This window comes from Eutrigla gurnardus, assembly GCF_963514095.1.
Source record: "Eutrigla gurnardus genome assembly, chromosome: 15".
NCBI lineage: Eukaryota > Metazoa > Chordata > Actinopteri > Perciformes > Triglidae > Eutrigla > Eutrigla gurnardus.
In genome coordinates, this window is record NC_139938.1 from 14,114,093 (window position 1) to 14,136,071 (window position 21,979).

Below are 21,979 nucleotides of genomic sequence, written 5' to 3' on the forward strand. Positions count from 1 at the left end.
GATTGGACAGCAGCCTTCCGAGGCTGTGTTTATTCGATTGGTGGAACTGTCAATCATGAGCAAAAACGAGCAGGGACATTTTGTGACTTGCTGTATAACAGGCTCTTCTGTGCATATTAAAGTGAATTGGAAACACCTTCGAAGAGCATTCATTGGATTTAACTTAAAAAAACATGTTTTATTTGCGATATCTTAATGCTTCCATTGTCATGGTACAAAAGCGCACGGTGCCATTTTGGGGTATTACGGTAACGTGAGGGGTAGGCGTGCTTTGCGTCGGAATGTACCATTATGCCAACACACCGGGGAAAGATTTTGTTGTGACAGCGAAGTAGCAACCCGGCGGGGGCACACGGTAAGGCGGAATTCACTGTTCTTCCTCTGTGTATTTAGATAAAACTCGAAATTGTTAGATTGCCCATCTATCCACCCGCATAACAACTATACGGTTTACGTGACCGAGTCGCTCAAATTCGTGTCTGAGTAAATGTCAAGATTATCCTCCCGGACGTGCAGGTAGTACCACCATCAAAAATATCGTCAGTTAGCGTATCATAACTACCCCTGTGATTGAATTAGCGAAGTTAGCTAACGTTACCAGCTAGCATTGGAATTCATTATGGTGTAAAATACTTTTCTATCAATGTCTCTCTCTCGTTTTCTCGAGTTGCACAGCCTTGCATAAAAGCTAGCTGGCCGGTCAAACGCTAGCGTTAGCTTTCCTCTGCTGCAGTTGCATTAAAGTCGTGACTGTCCGTGTCAGGATGGATGATGTTTCAGCTCCCCGGCCTAACGTTGACGTGCACAGTTATCGTGCAGCTCGTAATCTCCAGCTACCAGTGATATTCAGTTTGAAAAGATTAGTTTGGAAAACCTTTTAGGCCTTTAGCTATGGCCGTAATTCGTCGTATGTGAGGCTTCTGATTTCGCAATGAAAGTTTTCTGAATCGCGCAATATGTAATGTTGCTTAAACATACACAGTGGACTTCCAGAATGTGTAGAGCACTTTATAAACTATTATTTAATCCCCCAAAATGTGCGTACAGGGTGGTGTACTATTAATACGTGGTTCAGTGACAACATTAGCTACACAACATGGGATCAATATTGTTGTCCAAACGTCTTACAAAGCAGGGGATGTATGGTCATGTCACCTCGCCAGCAATTCTCAATAGAGTATCATACATTAAATTACAGGGGTTGTATCTTTTTGTGACGGTCTTTTTCTTTAGTATCCTGTTACTCACTCTGTTTGGTTTCCAGGTAAAAACGTTGGTGTTTTCATATTGGATCAGCAATGGCCTTCAGCAAGGGATATCGCATTTACCACAAGCTGGACCCGCCACCCTACAGTGTCATAGTGGAAACAAGGACCCGGGAAGAATGCCTCATGTTTGAATCGGGGGCTGTTGCCGTTCTGTGTAAGACATCTTTTTTGATTACTGAGAGATGCTTTAAATACTCTGAGTTGTTGCCTCAAATATGGATGCTGCAAGTACAGCTATAATAGACATAACATTGACTATCAAATGGTGGATGTGATATTGCGCCATGATTAAGTCACAACCTGCATTTACCTTTAGGTTTAAAGGAGAGAACCAACATTTTCATACGTTGTTGTTTGTGTTCTAGCGGCGGCAGAGAAGGAGGCCATTAAAAACTCCTACACCAAGCTTCTTGATGCCTATGGCATCCTGGGCGTCCTCCGCTTAAACCTGGGTAAGCTACAGACGCATCTTCTCTATTCGTTGCTCCCTTGTTGCAGAAATCGAATGAATTCAGTACAGATTGTAACCTCAGTTTCTTGTGTGACTGTGAAGGCCCTTGGTTTGTTGGTCTGTTGCTTACTTATAAGCTGCTTTCTCCTGCCCTCCACATGACCTTGAAGGTTCTTGTTATCACAACAAGGGAAAAGACGTTGAGATTAAATGTCAGTCTTACAGATGGCTGAGATTTGACTGGCAGATGATTTCCCTTAATGGAGTGGCATCAAAGTTAATTAACCATTTCTTATCCAGTCAGTTACGCATACTGTTCCATTGTATCTTAATATCTTAATTCTTAATAATACACTTTCATATATGTCAACATCCTGCTTGCTTCCTTCCTTTTTCTTTACAATAAACTATATATAATGTTTGTATACCCATGTCTCTTTCCATTTTTTGGCATACCCCACCATACTTCTGCAGGCGACTCCATGCTCCACAGTCTGGTGGTTGTGACAGGATGCAGCTCTGTGGGGAAGGTGCAGGAATCCGAGATTTTCAGAGTCACACAGACGGACTTTATATCACTGAAGAATGATCCGGCAGATGAGGAACGGATTGCTGAAGTGCGAAAGGTCCTGAACTCGGGACATTTCTACTTTGCCTGGTCTGCCACTGGAGTCAGCATGGACCTGAGTCTCAATGCACATCGCAGGATCTTAGAGGACACTACAGATAACCGCTTCTTTTGGTAAGCACATGAGATGATTACTGTTGTGATGTTATACAGAGTAGCAGACAGGTATCTCTAACAATGTCTGAAATAGTAAATATGCTCAGTCCTGTCTTTCTGGTGAAATACTTTCTTCTGAATGTGTGATATGGGGGCTGTGTGACTTGCAATTTAGGTGCAAAACTTCACTGTTTCCACTGAATTTGTTTGTGTCTTTCCTGTGTCTGTCTCATTTAATCAATAGGAACCAATCTCTGCACCTTCACCTGAAGCACTATGGAGTAAACTGTGATGACTGGCTGTTTAGATTGATGTGCGGTGGTGTGGAGGTCAGGACCATCTATGCAGGGCACAAACAGGCCAAGGCCTGCATCTTCTCCCGCCTCAGTTCAGAGCGAGCCGGCACACGTTTCAACGTCCGTGGAGCAAATGACGATGGACAAGTGGCCAACTTTGTGGAGACTGAACAGGTGAGTCAGATGCCTGGCAGTTTTATTGAATCGCTCTTATTGTTTGAGTAATGTCATGATAATTGCTACTGATTAAAAGTCAGTTTTCTACCATAATTATTTAAGTTTCTGAATGCATAGTCAAATGACCTTGGTTAATACCGCCTGTTTAAACACTGGTTATTTATTGACTGTTGAGGAGCAAACCTGGTACAGTCACGTTGTGAGACACTATTGCTCCAGCATTATGTGCTGTCACTGTATAGGGAAATTGTTGAAAAATAGTATAAATAAATATTATACATTAGAAGATAACAGGAATACCAGCAGGATGACGACAATACGTCAACACATTGATTTATTTGTCAAGCTCACGTTGAAACCTTTTACTTTTCGGGCATGTAACTTCCTTATCGAGTCAATATCTGTCCAGTCAGTATCGTCGAAACCAAAATGTCAGTACAGTGTCGGAGAAGACACGTGTATATTTGTATATGCGAGCTTACTTCTCAGCTCTTCATTGTGGAAAATAACTGGATTTGCATCTCCCATTTTATAGTTCCTTTTTTGGGAATCAAGCCTGCAGCTATAGGTTGGACAGAATAACCAGAACTACTACAATGTATTATAGTGCAACCACACACACATTTGGTGCCTAAAATGATCACAGAGGTCATTTAATGTCTCTATCTAAAAGTCTGAATCAAAATTGAACATTGACGCATCATATGCATGGTGGGAGTTACAGAGTATTTTGTATTGTCAGGTCTGTATTATTGACTTTTTTCCATGGTGATAAATGGTTTAAATTTTGAAAATTCCTCTCTGCATTATACAGTCTCAGAAGAATTGACATTATGCTGTTTAAGCAGTTTATAAAGGCTAATTTTTGTTCCTGTCATCCTCCTATACTGTAGGTTTCATCAATATGTTTTTAAATTGTGTTTTTTTTTTTTACGATCCATCAATTGTCACATTGAAAATGAACTTAACCAAACTTTCCTCTTGTTTCAAACAGGTTATTTTCCTGGATGACAAAGTCTCCTCCTTCATACAGATCCGTGGATCCATTCCTCTTTTCTGGGAACAGCCAGGAATCCAGGTAATGGAAACCAAACCTGTCCTATAAAGCCAGCCCACAATCATGATTGTGAGGTTTTCATATTTTAGGCCACATTAAGCTGACTTCATGTTTGTGTTGAAGCCCTGGCCAATTTGAAAGTGCTACATTAACTAGTAATGCTCACTGAGTACCGGTTGATTGCACAGTAAGTGTAAACCCTGAACTCTAATGAAGCTTACGTGGATTCCTTTCAAAACAAGGAACATGTTCATTAGAATACTTTGTATTTGGCGTATGTCGGGAATTAAACATTTACTTGTAATTACACTGCATATCTTTATCCTAGTTTTAATGCATTTTGTCCATGCTGTGTTCAGAAAAAGTCCATTAAGGGTGTTTTCTTGCACCTGAATGAGAATCGGCACCCTAATGGCATGGATGAGAACCCCCACCTGGTATAACCTTTTATTTGGCTCTTGCTGGTGCTGACGCTTTCATACTGCTGATAAGGCTTTCTCTGTGCAGTGCCAAAGGCTAGGGGTGAAAACCAAGGCAATCCTATTGTGGATCTAGGATCAACCATTACATATACTCACCATAAACAACATCACTTGGATTCTCCTGCCCTTGGTCTGACATTGCACAGACTGGTGGATTAGATCGGACATGGGGGAGGTTAATGATAGATATAGTGGTTGGTAAAGGGCATTTTTCTGTTTTTCTCAGCTCCCAGACTTCTTTGGTCAGGTGAGAGCCTGGTCTGAAAACATCCCCTAACCACTTCCCTTTCACTTAAACTGCTGATATTCCCCAGGAAACTGGATAGATGTTCATTTATAATATGGAAGTATGAACTGCTTAATCTCTTAGAAGGCAAACCAAGACCATATTAGTCACCTATTCAGTCCACAAGTTCAATGGTTTGGTCAAACACAGGGTACTGGGCTCGGGCTTGTTTTCAGACAGAACTGTAGTCTTCCTGCTTTTAAAGCACCTTTTTTAGCTCCTAGTCCCCTCAACCGGATGTGGCTTTGTAGGCTTACTTTCTGATCCCTTTACTCTCTGAATCATTCCATGAACATGATGGGTAGTTTCACTTTTATGAAGAATAATTATTGATCTTTACATTAGAGATAGTGGCGAGTTAGTCTTTGAATAGTACTTATAGTGAATTGTAGTGTCATTCAACCCTGCTGGGAAAGATGTTAATCATTAAAGTAGTAGGGCTGCCCCCTCTTAGTCGACTCGTTTGAGTCCTGGTTGATGACAAAAATCTTAGTTCATCATTTTGATGGTTGTTTTGGCAGCCATTCGTGGATTATGATCATATGTGACATCACGATACTATGTAGAAAACAATTCGTACTTAAATAAAAGATTTCATGAAATCCTTCTGACGGACTGACAACATTCAAACGTAATCAATCATTGACAGAATCCAATATCTAATGAATCGGTTCAGCTAAGTCTAATAAGGCGAGTACAAAACTAGTTAGCGGCATAACGTATGTAACCGTGAAATGTATTGTGGGCATTGAATGTTTTTCAGTGTTAGTGTAGAACAGTCAAAGTGAGTTTAGAAACTCAATTTCATAATTTTGGAGCAAAAGTTTTGGTGTAAAGGTGAAACCTGAGTCCTTCCTGAGATGCTATCTCAGGAAGTCATTAAATATGCATAGCATGGACGTGCTCAACAGCAGAGAGAAGGGAGTGACAAAATGGTAGCAGCATGGAGCAAAATGTCTAGCCCTGCATGCCAAACACAGGCCTAGCCAAAATAGGCACATGCAGAAATATGACCGATAATTTCCCCAGAGACAACGCAGCAGTAATAATCATTGACTGGTTATAGACCCAGAATGTGTGCGTGTTGCTTGGGACCTGAATTGAGTGACCAGTAGCAAAAAGAGGAGGCAGAAACTGAGTGGTGCAAGAGAGATGATGACATGAGGCATGTTCTTCTTTTTAAGTAAAGCAAGAAAAGGTAAATGAAAGTTGAGACTGTTATGCAGAGATGGTTAGAGAGCAACAAGGGAACAAGCAAGGACTTGTAGTGCAGAGTAAGTTGATTCCCATGTCACAGCTGCTGTGTGAGGGTCCTGCTCAAGGTGTGGTCATCATGCCTGCTTTTACTTCCCTTTGTTGTTTCTCATGATTCATGCAGCACCGGTATACTCTCAAAATGAGAGAATATACAGCAGAATTAGTGAGTTAAAACGCATGCAGAGAAGATGTTTATAAAGGTGACGGGCAACAACATTTCTCCGCTGTTCAGTGTCTTTTTCTCTGTATACATCTCCCTATGCTGATCATGTGTTTCTGTTGTCCAATGGCTTCTTTTTTCCCCACCATAAAGGTCTTGTTTCCAACTGTTCAAATGTTATCCAAAATTTCTATCCCAAATTCACCACCAGGTTTTCTGGTCATCTGTAACATGTGTATTCGCAACTTGATTTTACGTTAAGGAGGACACTGTGACTTGTGTTTTCTCTCCTTTCCTTCTGTCTCTGACCTGCAGGTCGGCTCTCATCGTGTCAAACTCTCAAGGGGATTTGAGGCAAACGCGCCAGCATTCGAAAGGTAATTCGTGTACGCGTGCGTAGCAGTTTTCAGCAGCTTTGTCTAGCCTCCAACAGATTACCATTCCTCTGAGGAGCAGAGGACACCCCATAAAACGATGTCTCCTGCAGTCACAGCCCAAAGCACAATAGAGAAAAGCTCTCCGGACCTATGAAGGAGAAGATGTTAATTGAAGTATGTCCTCAGAGGCAGGTTTATTGCAGGGAACAGCAAGGACACATTGAGCAGCTGTCGACTGTAATAACCTCCTATTTTATATTTATTGCAGACAATTAATTTGCTAAAGTCCTTCCTTGACTTTTCCACATCTCTTATGAATGCAATTCAGATCCAGAAACTCATTTTATTCCAGTTGTGTAACAAATGATTCATTTTTTTAAAATTTGTATTAGTCTGTGATGTCATTTTAGACGATGCTTATTATGTGATTGTGTATGTGTTGTCCAGACACTTCACTACACTGCGGAGGTTGTATGGAAAACAGGTGATCATCAACCTGCTTGGGAGTAAGGAAGGGGAACACATGCTCAGCAAAGCTTTTCAGGTGAGAGGAACCACTTCTCTGTCCTTTAACACTGCACAGAAATGTAGCTGGTACTTCTAACAAAACAGACTTACTCCAAAACATACAGGCAGCAAATAGTATAAAACTACATTTCTTTGAGTAATATTTAAGGCATTTCCTGGATAGCCATAGCCGGAAATGTTGTCTGGATGTCTTGGAGCTATTATGTTGCTTCATAGGTACATGTTACACACTTGCACAACATTTTCAGTCTGTTTGGATTTCCTGGAATAAGCCCTCTTCCTGTCTCTGTCAATCTCAGAGTCACCTGAAGGCGTCGGAGCATACAACAGCAGTGAAAATGGTGAACTTTGACTACCATCAAAATGTGAAGGGCGGAAAAGCAGACAAACTCCACAGTGTCCTGAAACCGTACCTCAGTAAATTCATAGAAGAGTGTGGGTTCTTCTACTACTCTGGAGAGACGGGGATCTCAAGGTGAGACATCCATAGAAAAACATAGAAAACATATTTTCTATTGATTATTCACATTATGTTTTTAATAAATACAAATATTATAAACATATGTCTTTTTAGGAGTCAAGGTGGGACCATTAGGACCAACTGCCTGGACTGTTTGGACAGAACCAACAGTGTCCAGGCCTTCTTTGCTCTTGAGGTAGGAGTCTTATTTTGTTTATTTCTCCTTACGATCTCCATTGTGTTTAGTATTGATGTTTTTATTCTTGATCCCCTTGTTCCATCAGATGCTCCCAAAGCAGCTGGAGGAAATGAGCCTGACAGAGAAGCCTCAGCTGGTGGCCAGGTTCCAGGAGGTCTTTAGGACCATGTGGTCCGCCAATGGAGATTCCGTCAGTAAAATCTATGCGGGCACTGGCGCCCTGGATGGCAAGGCCAAGGTACACAATACAAATACTTTGAAATACATACACACACAAACAAATTCACCGGTTATCAGAGCTCCATTTGACATGTAGGTGTTTTTTCTTCTCAGGAAATATAAGTTACTTCAATATTGAATTATTTTGATCTTATTATAAAGGGTGGACATTTAACTATTTACTCTGGAATAGACAAATACTAGGACTAACGCATCTTGAGCAGTTGGTCTCGGTTTCAGTCTAGCAGCCAAGTCATGGAATGGGAAACACGACAGAACAAAATTCTTACCTACCAGCTTTGATCTTAAAAAATAACTTTAAAATAATGTCATTGTGCGTGCAGTGACAGAGTTGATCCTCTCTGTGTGTAGAACTGTGTGCTTCAGTTTCTTAACTCTTGTGTGCTATCTCTTTCTGCTGTCCTCTGGACCTCTCTACCTCTGTGGTAAGTTAACAAAGCAGTCCGTGTTGTTTTTGAGCTGTGGGTCTATTTCTGGTGCATTATTGATTTCAGTGTCTGTGGGTTTGATGATGATGATGATGATGATGATGATGATGATGATGATGTCGGAGGACGGGTTTGGACCTCTTTGATTGTATTTCCCTTGAGGTATCTATGTGATGCATATCTTCAAAGCTCCAAAGAGATATCTACAGATCTACAGTAATAAGTTAATGAGAAAAACAAAGTAAAGTAGCCGATGCCCTCACTTGTTGAGTGGTCATCTTCTTACTACAGTATCATTTCCAATGAACTTGGAGGAATCAATCAAAATGATCAGAATGCTGCACATCAATCAGTGAAATTTTGGTCCTTCCCGGTCAGTTAAAAATTACCTGGATCTGTCTGATGTCTTCCTCCTTTTTTTTTCTCTTCTGTGTTCGGGTGGGAAGTACAAGCTATGTCACCAGAGACCAGAGAGTATAGGTTTTAACTTAGGAGGATTTTTTTTGTGTGTGTCTGTTTGTAGGCGGGGAAGCTAAAAGATGGCGCTCGTTCTGTGACGAGGACCATCCAGAACAACTTCTTTGACAGTTCTAAGCAGGAGGCTATAGACATCCTGAGGCTGGGCTCCACACTCAACAGTGACTTGGCAGACAAAGCTCGGGCATTGCTTACCACTTCCAGTCTCTACGGTAATCCTTTGCAACATATGATGTCTTATTTTTATTAAATCAACACATCGCATCTTCCCTAAAATGTACAAAATGCAGGTGTTTTGCTCTATTACATGTCGAAGCTTCTATATTTTGTTATTTTAAGAAGACCTTCCTTTCTGGAGGAGGAGGAATTGTTTGGATATTTTGCATCCGTTATAACACAGAAGCTACTCTGCACAACAGGGTTTCTCTGCGCAGCGTCAAGTGTAATCTCCATGTGTCATCTCTCTGTCCCAGTTAGATTAATGCTGACCGCTCTGCTAGAGTTATCTGTTACAGCACTGGTTAACCCGCCCTTCTCTCCCTTCTCTCCCCTTGCTTACAATCTTAGTCACTGAGCCCGTCTTACAATCAGGTATAGTAAGTGGGTGGATCTTTTCACATAGTTGTCCTATCATTTGTGTTTGCTACTCATTATTCATTCATTTATAATCCAATTTTGATAGTGGTTTAACCCTCTGTCTGTGTCACATCATCAGGCTTTTACAATAGTGATTAAAAGAAGGAAAATGTTGAGTTTTCATCACTTCGAGCAGAAATGTATAGACAGAAAGGAACCATTACCAAGGTTGATTATTTGAATGTTATCTGCAACAAGACATCTGGTTTGTAGCCTCCCTCCCCCACCCATGTTTTAGAACATTGTTTCAGTCTTCCTCTGTTGTATTTGGATGTTCTCCCATTGGTTTTCATTTGTTTTGTTTTTTTGTTTTCCCTGTATGCCACCCTTCCCGCAGACACACATTATCAAACATTCCCCACTCTAATCATACTCTCCTCCCCTATACAGCCTCCCCAAGAGTATTGCTGGGAATGTGTCAGAACTACCACAAATACACAAGGCCCAAGCAGATCCGGGTGTGTGTTGGCACCTGGAATGTCAACGGAGGTAAACAGTTTCGCAGCATTGCTTTCCGCAACCAGACGCTCAACGACTGGCTTTTGGATGCTCCGAAGAAGGCAGGGCATCCGGAGTTCCAGGGTATGTCAGTGTTACTTTATCTCCACTCACTGGTGTGAAATGTCATGTCTGGATATGTTTCATGGGGCTTTTCTTATTTATTAGGTAAACAGAGTAGTTTGACATTCAAGGAAATATGGTTTTTTGCTTCCTTGTCCTGAATTAGATTATAAGAGCAACGCCACTCATTTATTTACAGTAATTATAAAGCTTAAGACAGCAGCCGGTTAATTTATCTTATCATAAAAAGTGGAAATGGCTTACCCAGCTCAATAAAACTCACACAATTGTTAAATCTGTGGTTCAAAAGGGCAGACTATTAACTGGTCGGTGCGGCCATCATGTATTCTTTCTCTTTACAGACACCAAAGCCAACCCCGTTGATATCTTTGCCATCGGTTTTGAGGAAATGGTTGAACTGAATGCTGGCAATATTGTCAGTGCAAGGTATGTGTGCGATTTGGTTTGGTTGGGTTGTTTTTTTTACTTATGGTCCATACAGCTACTCTTTAGCCCACAAATGCTGTTTTCACATTATTAGTTTCATGTTATTTAAATGCATTAATTAACGGTATGGAACTATTTTCCCTTTTCTGCACCATGACACATAATTCTGTTTTTGTCTCAGCACTACAAACCAGAAACTATGGGCAGCTGAGCTCCAAAAAAACATATCACGGGACCACAAGTATGTGCTGCTTGCTTCAGAGCAGCTGGTGGGAGTGTGTCTGTTTGTTTTCATCCGCCCACAGCACGCGCCCTTCATCAGGTATGAACTGTGCACTTCCTCATGAGAGACGTATCTAGTTATATTGTCAAACATCTATTATTGTAACCTTGTCATTCAATATGTTTTCCAGGGATGTTGCCGTAGATACTGTAAAAACCGGGATGGGCGGGGCTACAGGCAACAAAGGAGGTGTCGCCATCCGCCTGCTCTTCCATACCACCAGCATCTGCTTCGTCTGCTCCCACTTTGCTGCCGGCCAGTCACAGGTTAAGGAGAGGAACGACGACTACAGTGAGATCACACGTAGACTCAGCTTCCCCATGGTAACGATCACGACATTCACAACGGATTTTTACGAAACACATTTTTGCATAACGTATGCATAACCACATTCATCCCGTCCTTGCCAGGGTCGCCTGCTGTACTCGCACGACTACGTTTTCTGGTGTGGAGACTTCAACTATCGCATCAGCCAGCCCAATGAGGAAGTGAAAGAGCTGATCAAACAGCAAAACTGGGAGGCTTTGACAGCTGGGGACCAGTTGTTGGACCAAAAGAACGCTGGTTTGGTATGACCGAAAGAACGTGCATGTTTACAGAATAATAGTCACTTTCACTTCCTCTCAGCAATTACAGTGTACCATAACATCGGCCCTTTTATAGCGCGTACCAATGCATAAACATCCTCAACAGGTTTTCCGAGGTTTTATCGAGGGGAAGTTAGATTTTGCCCCCACCTACAAGTATGACCTCTTCTCAGAAGATTATGACACCAGTGAGAAGTGCCGTACACCAGCCTGGACTGACCGCATCCTCTGGAAGAGGAGGAAGTGGAACTTTAACAAAACAGGTAAGGTGCAGAGCCACAACATATAGATCGAACCAACCTAAATCAGCTCCTTCCCTTCTATCTAAGACTTTGTGACTGAGAAGTACATTACGTTTTAGTCTTGAGCTCCTTCCCAACTGGACAAAAACCCCACCAACGCCCACTAAGATCTGGCTTTTGTCTTTAGTTGGAAATTACAATCGGCATTCATTCTCGGGAAATATTCCTCGATTATGTATTTATCTGCTTCAACTCCGATCAGCAGTGATGGAAACATGGCACCCATGGGACACAGTCATTTCCACCCCTTTTCCAGCACTTTCTTTGTCATCTCTGCCACACGTTATGTCAGTCTCTGTCCAAGTAGCGCCTGTTCCAAATAAGTAACAGGAAAAACAACGAACCACCATTACACGTTTCACTGCCACGTGGCTTTCTACTGTTTAGTAATCCTGTTTTCCAACATGCATGTGCTGCACTTAAGCTCTTAATTTGGTGGGAAAATTGTATTTTTTATGCATTTGTGCATGTTTTACAGCTGAGGAGATGAACGTTGTGGGGGCAGCTTCTACATCTGGGGAGACTGAGGACGATCCAGACAATCCCTGGAGCCCTGGGACTCTGAAGTACTATGGCAGGGCTGAGCTTAAGACCTCAGACCACAGGTAGTTAACAAGATATGTCTGTAAAAGGGAGGTCAATTATTGATGTTTAAGTTTCACCATAGCAGTATAGTTTGCTGCGTTTCCCTTCTATGTCGCATCTATGTTGTGTTTCTCTTTCACCAAAAAACACTGAACACGAGGTCTCCTGTCTTTCTTTAGGCCCGTGGTGTCGATAATAGATGTCGACATCCTAGAGGTTGATCCGGAGGCACGGCACCAGGTCTACAAAGATGTCATCGCCCTGCAGGGGCCTCCGGACGGCACTATCCTGGTGTCACTCTGCTCCTCCGGGCCCGATGACTACTTTGGCGATGCACTCATCGATGAGCTGCTGGACAAATTTTCTAATTTTGGAGAGGTCATCCTCATCAGGTGAGCCTGACATCCCGACACAGACAGACATGCATCACCTTCAAACTGCAAGACGGCATTAACGACGTCCTTATTTATGCAGGTTTGTTGAGGAGAAGATGTGGGTGACTTTCCTGGAAGGTTACTCTGCTCTTGCTGCTCTTTCTCTCAGCGCTTCCACTGTAAGTCATCACAAATTACATATTATATCATAGAAATTTCAAGCTCACAAATGCTGTCCTAGATCGTAACATTAATATAACATTAATATAATAATTGTGCTACTTTAATGTGTCTCGAAAAGACAGTAACTGTTTTTCTGTAACATTTTTTCATCGACTCTATACCTGGTAATCATGGTCTACTTCTCCCGTGACCATGTCTCTCGGTTACATTGTAGGTCCTTGGCCATATGATTGACATCCGTCTGAAAAGCCCAGGTTGGATCAAGAGTCTGGAGGAGGAGATGAGTGTGGATCGGATCTGTGGAAGCATCCCCACCTCGGCCAGCTCCACCCTGCTTGCTGAGGACACGGATATGGGCGATGATGATTATGATATGGAAGGTGAAAGATGACGTTCAAGCAATCCCAATCTTTATCCCCGTTTATTTTCTTTGTGTTTTTGCGACCACTGATTCACGAAAAAGGCTGTACGGATGACCAGATGCAAGTACATGAATTCATGCCCTTTTATCAGGTGATGTGGATGACGAGGTGGAGGAGATCCTTCCCCAGCACCTTCAGCCCGGAGCAGGCTGTGGCCCTGGATCCTCCCCTCTCCCCTCCCCCCGTGGTAGTCCCTGTCCCTCCCCCACCCACGGAGAACCCACCGCCTCCAGCAGGTCTAATCGTGGAGGACAACCCTCTCGACCATCACAAGGTAAAAATTACACACCTGGAATCTGGTTGCTAAGATACAGTCTAATAATCGGCTCCGGCTCCGGTCTCTGCTGGAGTATAAACTGTAATTCTGTTCTGTTTGTAATGCCATGGAGAAGATTTAAGCCCGTCACCACTGAGGAGAGAAATTCCAGGTAAAATGTAATGTGTGATGATTTCGTCAATGTTTAGAGTCAGAGAGCTTGTAGTGTGTCTTTTTAGTAAACTACGTGTTTCATTTTTGAAAAATGCTTCAAGGTGAAGTATTGAAATGTGTGCAGTGTCTGTTTCATCTTTTTTTCAACACTGAAACACAGCTGGAACAAGTTGAAGGATGGCTTGATATGTTTAACCAGTGTGATTTGTCAAATAGAATAGCTTGTTATATGACTATAGTTACATTTAGGGGGGATGGTAAGTCAGTTTCTGTATTGTGTGAATGTGCTAGCTCTCACATTGTGTAAACTAGGCAGTCACAAAAATTGCAAATGGCTAAATGTTGTTCTTTTTTTTTCTTTCTAGGGCCTCCTGTCGACTTCCAGCCTGGTGCCCCCACATCTCTAGAGCCCAAACGCCCGCCTCCCCCTCGTCCCCACGCCCCCCCTGCCAGACCAGCACCCCCTCAACGCCCACCACCGCCTTCAGGTAAAGCATCTACAGTTAATTAAAGCCTAATCATGTGACATTTTAACCAGAAGTAAAGCCTTTGTCCAAGCAACTGAATAAAATCCTACATTGGAAGTGTAGATACTTAATTTTCATTTTAGAATTTTAGATACTAGTCAGGTGTTAACATGTTCACCTTCATCCCACTGCTTCGCCTCATTCCTGAAGGAGGCATGAGCCCTCTGCCAGTTAGAAAGGAATCTGGAGGTAAAGTGATAAGTGTTTGTGTTTGAAGCATTTAAAGTAATGGCTGCTATCTTCCAGAAGCACATTGCATTAGTGTTGATTCAGTAAGCTGTCACCGTTCCAATGCTCATTTCAGTTTAGCACAGTTTGCTAAAGATTGTTTGATGCTTTAACAAAAAGGTGTCTTTATTCTCTGAACCACGACACCCTCTCCTACACCTGACTGGACACACCTCTGGGCTGTCCTTTTGTTTTAGTATCAGCTTGTTACAACATTTCAATCTCAATTCAATCTCAGGATACAATTTGAAGTGGCAACGAGCCATGTGGCTGCTGAGTCATGCTTGAATTTAGGTGAACAGCTCCTCGATTATGTTTTTTTGAGAGCTGAGGTCAAATGCAAAAAGCAGTGCTTCTTGTGCATCATCACAATCACTTCCCATATTATGTGATTTTGGTGGATGTGAAATTGTTATAGAGAAAATGTAGCTAGCTTTACAGTTACATCCTCCTCAGTGGTATATTTGTGAGTACTGTAAACATGTTGGTGTTTACTAGCTTTGATATTCTTCTAGATATTGTTATTTGAAAATGTGGAAGTAGCTGGTAAGTCATGATGTATTTGTTCATATTAAAACCTTGTTTCCCCTCCTTGACTCGAAGACCTTGGCCTTTGTCCCAGCCCACTGTTTGCTAGGAGAGGCAGTGAAGGTAACTGGCCAGGCGGTGTGTCTCTTTAAATGTTATCTGATCCCAGTAGTCTAACACCCAGTCATCAATGCTTTGTTTGGACATGATTGGTGAATTCTTTATCATTGTGGACCATCTTAGTCCTGTGTTTTAGAGAGAGAGAGTGACGTGTTTGGTAGCCTGTTGTAAAAACCAAAAAGGATAAAATAGAGATTGAAGGGTTAGCAGGAAATATGCTGTCACAATAACCACTGGAGGTAAGTAAAATGTTTGTATTGAGGTCTAAAAGTGAATAACACAACTTGTGCAAGGGGAAGGGTATGCATCAAAACAATACTATGAAATGGTTGCACACAGTAGGGAACTGGATACCTCATTATGGACTAAACAAGTATTGATTTGGTGACCGTAGTCTTTTCATAACTCGGGAGATGACGTTGGTTAAAGAAAAGTCCCTTTTGTCTGGACGTGAAACGGTCTTTGAGTCGGCTAAACTACAGTAATCCACTATGATTAGCAGGGAAATCCTGCTCAGGCAGGTAGATGTTCAGTCTCACAGCATCCCAGGCTTCACTGCTCTGCTGCATTGTTACCACCACACGCTATTCCTAGTGCTTCTTGTAAAGTGCCGTCATTGGGAACAACTGCTTCCTGTGGCCAGCATTCTACTTTTGTGTGTAACACCTGTGTGGTTTGGTTTCCTTTGTGCTGCAAAGGACCAAAAAGCCCCGCTCTCCCTCGGCCAGATGCTGCTGCAGGTGAGTGCCAAGCAGCATAACGTAGCCTCACTCAGCATCGTAGCCGTGTGCCAGTGAAGACAAAAGGATTGTTACTCAGTTATGTAGATTTGTATGTCCCATGAATGACCATCTTTGTGGGAGATATAGTGCTGAGGTCATAGACAGGCAGATAGTCTCTCTCTATCCTGTGTTATGTGTTTATACCTTGTGTGTGTGTTTAGCTGAATCCTGTGTGGATGATTAGCACGGTTGGCTGAAGTTTGGTGACTGTACGGTGAAGTATTACACAGAAGCAGACATCTAAGTCGCGTAGGAACATGTTTGCAGGCACAGTGAGGGGTTCAGCTAGAGAATGGTGAAAGAATAGGTGTGTGTGCCTGCAAGGTCTGTGACAAGAAGTTGGCTCACAGAACAAGGCCTGAGTCTCCTCCAGACCTGCTGCAGCTCAGGAATGACTGAGTCATCATTAATAACAAAGCCAGCCATGGGGAATTTGCTCTGACATAGGTTGGGATGGGTGCCCTCGTGTGTGTGTGATTTAGTACAGTACTTTGTACGTTGTTCAACCTCTCATCTCCCCAAACGCTCCGGCCATTCCTTACATTTCCTCTAGTGGGCACATCTCACGAATACAGAATACTACATGAATACTATGTTTTTTGTTGTTGTTAATGTAGCCGTTTTTTCCATTTTCACTCTTTCAGCTCGAGGCCAGGTTGCAGTGGGAGCTCCTGGACCTGGAGGTGCTCCCAGACCGGTAAGTTTACAACTCAGAATATTCATAACAAAGGGAGTTCGATGTGTCTTTTTACGGATTTGTGTCTTCGTGTTCTCCTTTCCCTCTTCGTCATCTAGAACATCCCTCCTCGAGCTGGGGTCATCAGTATGCCCCCACAGTCTCGCCCTCCACCTCCCTCTCACCCTGGAGCACCCAGACCCATCCCAGAGGTGCATCCTGGGGCCCCTCGGCCCATTCCAGACACCCACCCTGGAGCACCACGACCCGTGCCCAGTGGCCTGGTCAAACCCACTGACCTGCCTCTAGGTATGGAAACATGTTTTTCTTTTTTAGAAGGCGTGATACTAGATTAATAACACAAGACTGTTATTATTTTGAACAGTGATTTTAAGCCTGAACTCGTCTCCTGTCCTCACTCAGGTCCTCCTCCTACAACGCCCCCTCAAGCGAGACCCCAGGTTCCATCACCCATGCAGCCACCCATGCAGCCCCAATCAGCTGCCCCTTCAGTTCAGTCCCAACTCCCACCACCGATGCAGCCCACACTTCCAGCTCCTCTCCAGCCACAGCAGGCTCCTAAAGCAGGGCCTGCTGCCGCTGCCGGGCCTCCACAGAGTCTAGCCTCTCCTAAGCCCCCACCACGTTCCCGCTCCTCTCACACTCTACCACCTGATGCTGCCAAGCCTGAGACAGCCGCAGCTCCACAGGTTGGTGCCAACTTCCTCCTCCATTATTAGATTATATTAGTTGTATATTTTGTACACTGAGATGTTCCTGCTTGCATGTGGTTAAATGATGTACTATAGCATTTCCAATTCTTCTCATTAGATGCTAAATTTTGACGAGTGTTGGAGGTGGAGACTGCAACAATATCCCCTTTGTCTCGCATCAGATGAGCTTAGTTCTCTTTGTCATTCTTCCTGCCTTTGTCTCTCTGATACATTTGTCTCTCTCTCACAAGCTGGAGAAGCCCTGAGGGTGACAGGTACTTTATATTAAACCACCTCTTTGTCTCATCCTCCATAGCACAACAGTCCTCTGCTCTGATTTCCTCTCATACATTACACCCAATAACTTCCTCCTCTCTCATTTCGTAATATATGTTCCTTGTTTTTATGCCTCCTCCAAAGTTATTTTGAGCAAAGCTTTATTTGTCTTCTTGTTGTCGGTCAACATATCAAACCATAAATGACATTTGGAAGAAAAAAAACAATGTGATGTTTTGTTGTTGACCATTCCTCCCTCACTAGTCCTTTCATATCTGCTCACTGTGGTTCAGGTGTCGAGAGTGAGCGCATATGCAATGACCTCATGATTTGATTTGACATTTTGTTTAATTGGTATTATTTAATTTGTTCGTAGTAGAGTTGGTGATGTATGTGAACTGTGATACGTACATCAGTTGTCAACAGATTTGGCCAGATTAAAGGTAACCTGTAGAGTTTTTCACCACTGGTGATATTTTGTATCGAGTAAGAAACACTGGATGTAAAAATATCACTGTATGTTTATAAGAAAATCTCCAATGGCTATGTTTAAATCTGTGTTATATAAAGAAGATTAGAATAAATTAACTTATGAACCTTTAATTTACAAACACGCATATTAGACCATGGTTCATATTTTCACATTTTTTGTTTGTTTTTTGTTCCTCGCTAGACGAATGGACTGAATGGAATCCAAAGAGAAGCACAATGGAAGCCCGACCCCTTCGACACACTTGCTTCTGGTCTCCTCTCCTCTTCCTCGTCCTCCTGGCACACCACCCAGTCCCTGACCAGAGGTTCCTCTCTCCGTACTCCCCCCTCCGTTCCTGTGACCACGTTGTCCTCCAGCACTCTCCCTTCATCCTGCTCACTCCAGTCAAACGCTCTGTCGGACCTGCAGGCACTTGATTCGTCCTCCTCTTCCTCACTTTCCACCCCGTCACCGTTCGCCTCCTCCCTGCTCCCGCCTCCTCCGGTCCCCTCTCGTAGCCGCTCGCAGGAGACGCTGCGTGCCTCCCCTTGCCCCCTCCTGACCGATCCACTTCCAGCCCGACCAAGCAGCACCAATCCCTTCACAGGCCCACTGCCGCATCAGCAGCGCCGCGCCCTCACCCCCGACCTCAGCGTCCAGCGTCCCGCCCCGATGCCAAACCTTCAGAGGACCATGTCCACTCTTACTCAACCACTCGTCCCCACCCCTGCTCCAACAGCAGCCCCTACTGCTGCACCTACCGCCCAGCTCCAAAGGACCATGTCCCTGTTTGGTCCAGCGTCCACTTTGCATCCCACACCTGCTCCTCTGCTCCCCCTCGCCCCATCTCCTGCCCCCTCCTTGCCCCTGGCAGCACCCTCCTCCATCCCGCCTGTCCTCGCCCCTCCTTGCCAGCCACCTCCTCCAGGAGGGAAACCAGCCCAGCATTGGGTCACTTTTGATGATGATTTGAATTTTAAACCTCCAACCAAAACACCACAGGCCCCCATCTTCCCTTCTAGTTCTATAGGGCCCCAATCTCAGCCCTCCCGCTCTGTGTTTGACTCGGAGCCCGACTGGTTGTCCTCAGCCCCTTCGGTATTTCCAACTCTCCCTCCTCCCATTCCAACCAGAACTGTGACCAACAACCCAAAGCTCCCAGAGAGACCCAGCGACGACTGCTTCTTCCAACAGTCAACAGAAAGATAGGCTCACTCTTAATATGTAAAGGGCACATCCAGATATGTATAGATCTATGATAAGTGTGTATATGTTTGTGTGTATGTACAAAAGAGACAGTATTTAAGACGTTTAGACCAATCCCCCTTCTGAATCAAAGGAAAGGATTTACATCTTGAGCAGTACATGAGAAGTGTATGAGCCTAAATGTGTGTTCTAACTTTACCACAGAGATGTATTGCTTGTTCCCTGATATGGACCTTTATTTTAATATGAATCATTCTGGTGTTTATTTTTATTCATGGCAGCAAACGTGTCTCGAGTATACAGTTATATAAGGTACACACTTACACACAAATCATTTTACCTGTGCAATATCAAGAAACGTGTGTGTGGCTGTGCAGCACACTGCCTTCGCCTGCAGGGTTCAGTGTTTCCTTGGCATTTGCTACATCCGGTGACACGTATCCATCACTCTGACCGAACGAGTAGCCGGTAATCTTCTACCTTCTCAGTTTACACGTCGTAGTAGGCTCTGCCGTGCAGGTTTTACATTTGCCCCCTGAAATAGAGTATGATGTACATTTGTTGTGTTCTTTTGTGTCTGAGGGGTGCAGATTTAAAAGTAATTTTGTGGGCTTGCTTTTTATCATGAATGTACCTTATGTTGCACTGGGATTTGTCATGGCGTCCTTGCTGACACCGTAGTGTGGACCACACAGCAGTCAGTGTCACTGTCGGTCAAACTGTTCACTGCCGCAGGACTGATACTCTCTAATGTCACCATCACTCTTTGTCTATGGGCGCTTAACTAAATATATTTTGTAGTTCTATATCAAAACCTATACATGGTGATTATGTATAAATGTATGTTTTCAACATGGAAACGACTCACTAAATACGTGTTTGTGATGACCGTATCAGTGGTTTGTAACTGATGCACTGAGAGGCCGTTCTTGGTTGTGTTCTTGCTGAAGGCAGAGTGACAGAAATGAGAGCCTGCGGATTGAACAGATGACCTTTTCACCTCTCTAGTTGTTTCTGAAGCTTCTTGATTTTATCCAAAGCATTTAACCACACTATTGTAAAATCCAGAGAACGTGGTGTGTGCTGGTGTATACTTCTTTTACTCTTAAGTACAAATATGGTGTGGTTTGGGTCCATGGCAGCAAGGAGCCATGCATAATAATAAGAGGGCACTTTTTTTTTTTTTAAACTTCAAATTTTGTTTATTGCAAAAGTCATGCTTTTAATTTGTACAAGCATTTACTCTAAATAATCTATTGTTGATACTGTGGTGAGAAGTAATGTGTTGTGTTTGAGATGCATATCGTCTGTTGTCGTGTTTGACAGTGTTTGTGTTTGGATATGAGTGTGTGTGTGTGTGTGCGTGTGTGTGTGTGTTTGTACAGACCTAAGAGTGGAATATCAGAGCTTTTCCCAGAGGAAGTCTTTTTCTCTTAAGTGCGCACGGTGTATTTGCTTACAGGTTCTGTAAAAGCACCCCCTGTATTCACTCGCCCATGGCTGTAATTGTATTTTTGCTCTTCAGCTTGCCAAGGCTGTGGAGTGGTCTCACTGTATGCAAAAATGTTAACAAGACAAAGGAGTTTTTCCCCCCACAAAGCACCCAACACCTGGGTGAGGAATTTCCCCATAGCAACACTAAGAGAAAACGATTCACCACCCTGACTTTCCAGACTCCACTGCACTGTGTGCTCAGATTCATCACCAGATTATCATTTCCAGTGGACTGTTTGTTGTCTCTTTCCTAGGCGCAGTGTGGCACACATTCCAGACTATAGTGCAATGTTGAGTGTTGGGTGTCTGCGTTCGCAGGTCCACCTGTGATATCGAACCCATAGCCCCTTTCCGCTAGTCGAGGGTAAATGTTACTAAGCCTCGCTGACTTTTGTAACTATTCATGAGGTGTGTCAGAGATGCGTCAGTATTTTCCCCTGTACTACCTGACTTCACTCTTTCACTGCCGTTGAGTTGTATAGGTCAGCGTCAATGTTGACACTGATGACGAGCAATAGTTTTGCAAAAGGATCAGTTTGAGTGCAATCCTCCGTAAACATGACACATGCCAGCTGTCGTCATCAATCAAATCTGCAGAGATCTATGTAACCGGCTGAAATGTCTTAAAAGCATTTTGATGGCTCAAGGAGGATAAAACACCAGACCCAAGAAAGTATGCGCTAACTAACGCTTCTGCGCTATGTTTAAACACAATGTAAAATACTCTTTGTCCACTGCACCGAAAGCAGTAGCTATCTATGTAAGCAGGTGTATCAGGTTGCCTTCGCTTACATGTCGATGTCATCTCTGAAATGCATTTGTGTTATCCAGATGTGTGCAGTAGATACTGTATCTGCATTAACCGTAGGTGACTAGCCAGCGCTTTGTGTCAAGTCATGTTCAAGATGAGATTTTAAGGAAACAAATTTGGTCCTTTTGGTAGGTTGCTGTCCCTTTTATGGCTATAATCCATAGTAAATAAATGAGTCTGTGTTGTTGAACATATTCTGTATGTATTAAAGAGAAAACATGATGCTGCGATTCATGTTTATATCCAACGTTCCATATTTTAAGTGCACAGCCGATTGCACATTTATGTGTGTTGTATGTATGCAAAAATAAATGTAAGTTAAATCTGAATGTTGAGGTTTGTCTTTTCTGAGTGTAGACTGTAACTATATTGCACATGATAAATAATTAAACGGTATGTACCTCTAGCCAGAATTCAGTTGTGTGAGGCAAGAGTTGATTAGAGGGTGAATTACTTCCTGCTGTATTAC

General features: G+C 43.2%; 1 protein-coding gene across 13 annotated transcripts; it reads left to right on the forward strand.

The window, feature by feature from the left end:
• Window positions 1-259: 259 nt before the first annotated feature.
• synj1 (synaptojanin 1) lies at window positions 260-21,839 on the forward strand. Of its 13 annotated transcripts, XM_084029685.1 has the most exons (33): window positions 260-355; window positions 1,265-1,422; window positions 1,634-1,720; window positions 2,194-2,461; window positions 2,688-2,913; window positions 3,911-3,994; window positions 4,333-4,410; window positions 6,474-6,535; window positions 6,983-7,079; window positions 7,363-7,538; window positions 7,638-7,719; window positions 7,808-7,960; window positions 8,914-9,079; window positions 9,435-9,458; window positions 9,894-10,085; window positions 10,427-10,511; window positions 10,693-10,833; window positions 10,925-11,117; window positions 11,205-11,363; window positions 11,488-11,644; window positions 12,162-12,288; window positions 12,448-12,660; window positions 12,743-12,821; window positions 13,040-13,205; window positions 13,339-13,521; window positions 14,043-14,165; window positions 14,355-14,393; window positions 15,779-15,820; window positions 16,507-16,559; window positions 16,658-16,847; window positions 16,962-17,248; window positions 17,503-17,526; window positions 18,201-18,339. In XM_084029685.1, exons 2-32 carry the CDS (start codon window positions 1,299-1,301, stop codon window positions 17,515-17,517), a joined length of 4,071 nt encoding a protein of 1,356 aa, XP_083885811.1. In that variant the 5' UTR covers window positions 260-355; window positions 1,265-1,298; the 3' UTR covers window positions 17,518-17,526; window positions 18,201-18,339. The 13 variants fall into 13 exon arrangements, with proteins under 13 accessions (XP_083885811.1, XP_083885808.1, XP_083885813.1 ...); XM_084029682.1 differs by lacking the exon at window positions 17,503-17,526 and having other exon boundaries at window positions 18,201-21,839; XM_084029687.1 differs by lacking the exon at window positions 17,503-17,526 and having other exon boundaries at window positions 8,923-9,079; window positions 18,201-21,839.
• The last annotated feature ends 140 nt before the right edge of the window (window positions 21,840-21,979 follow it).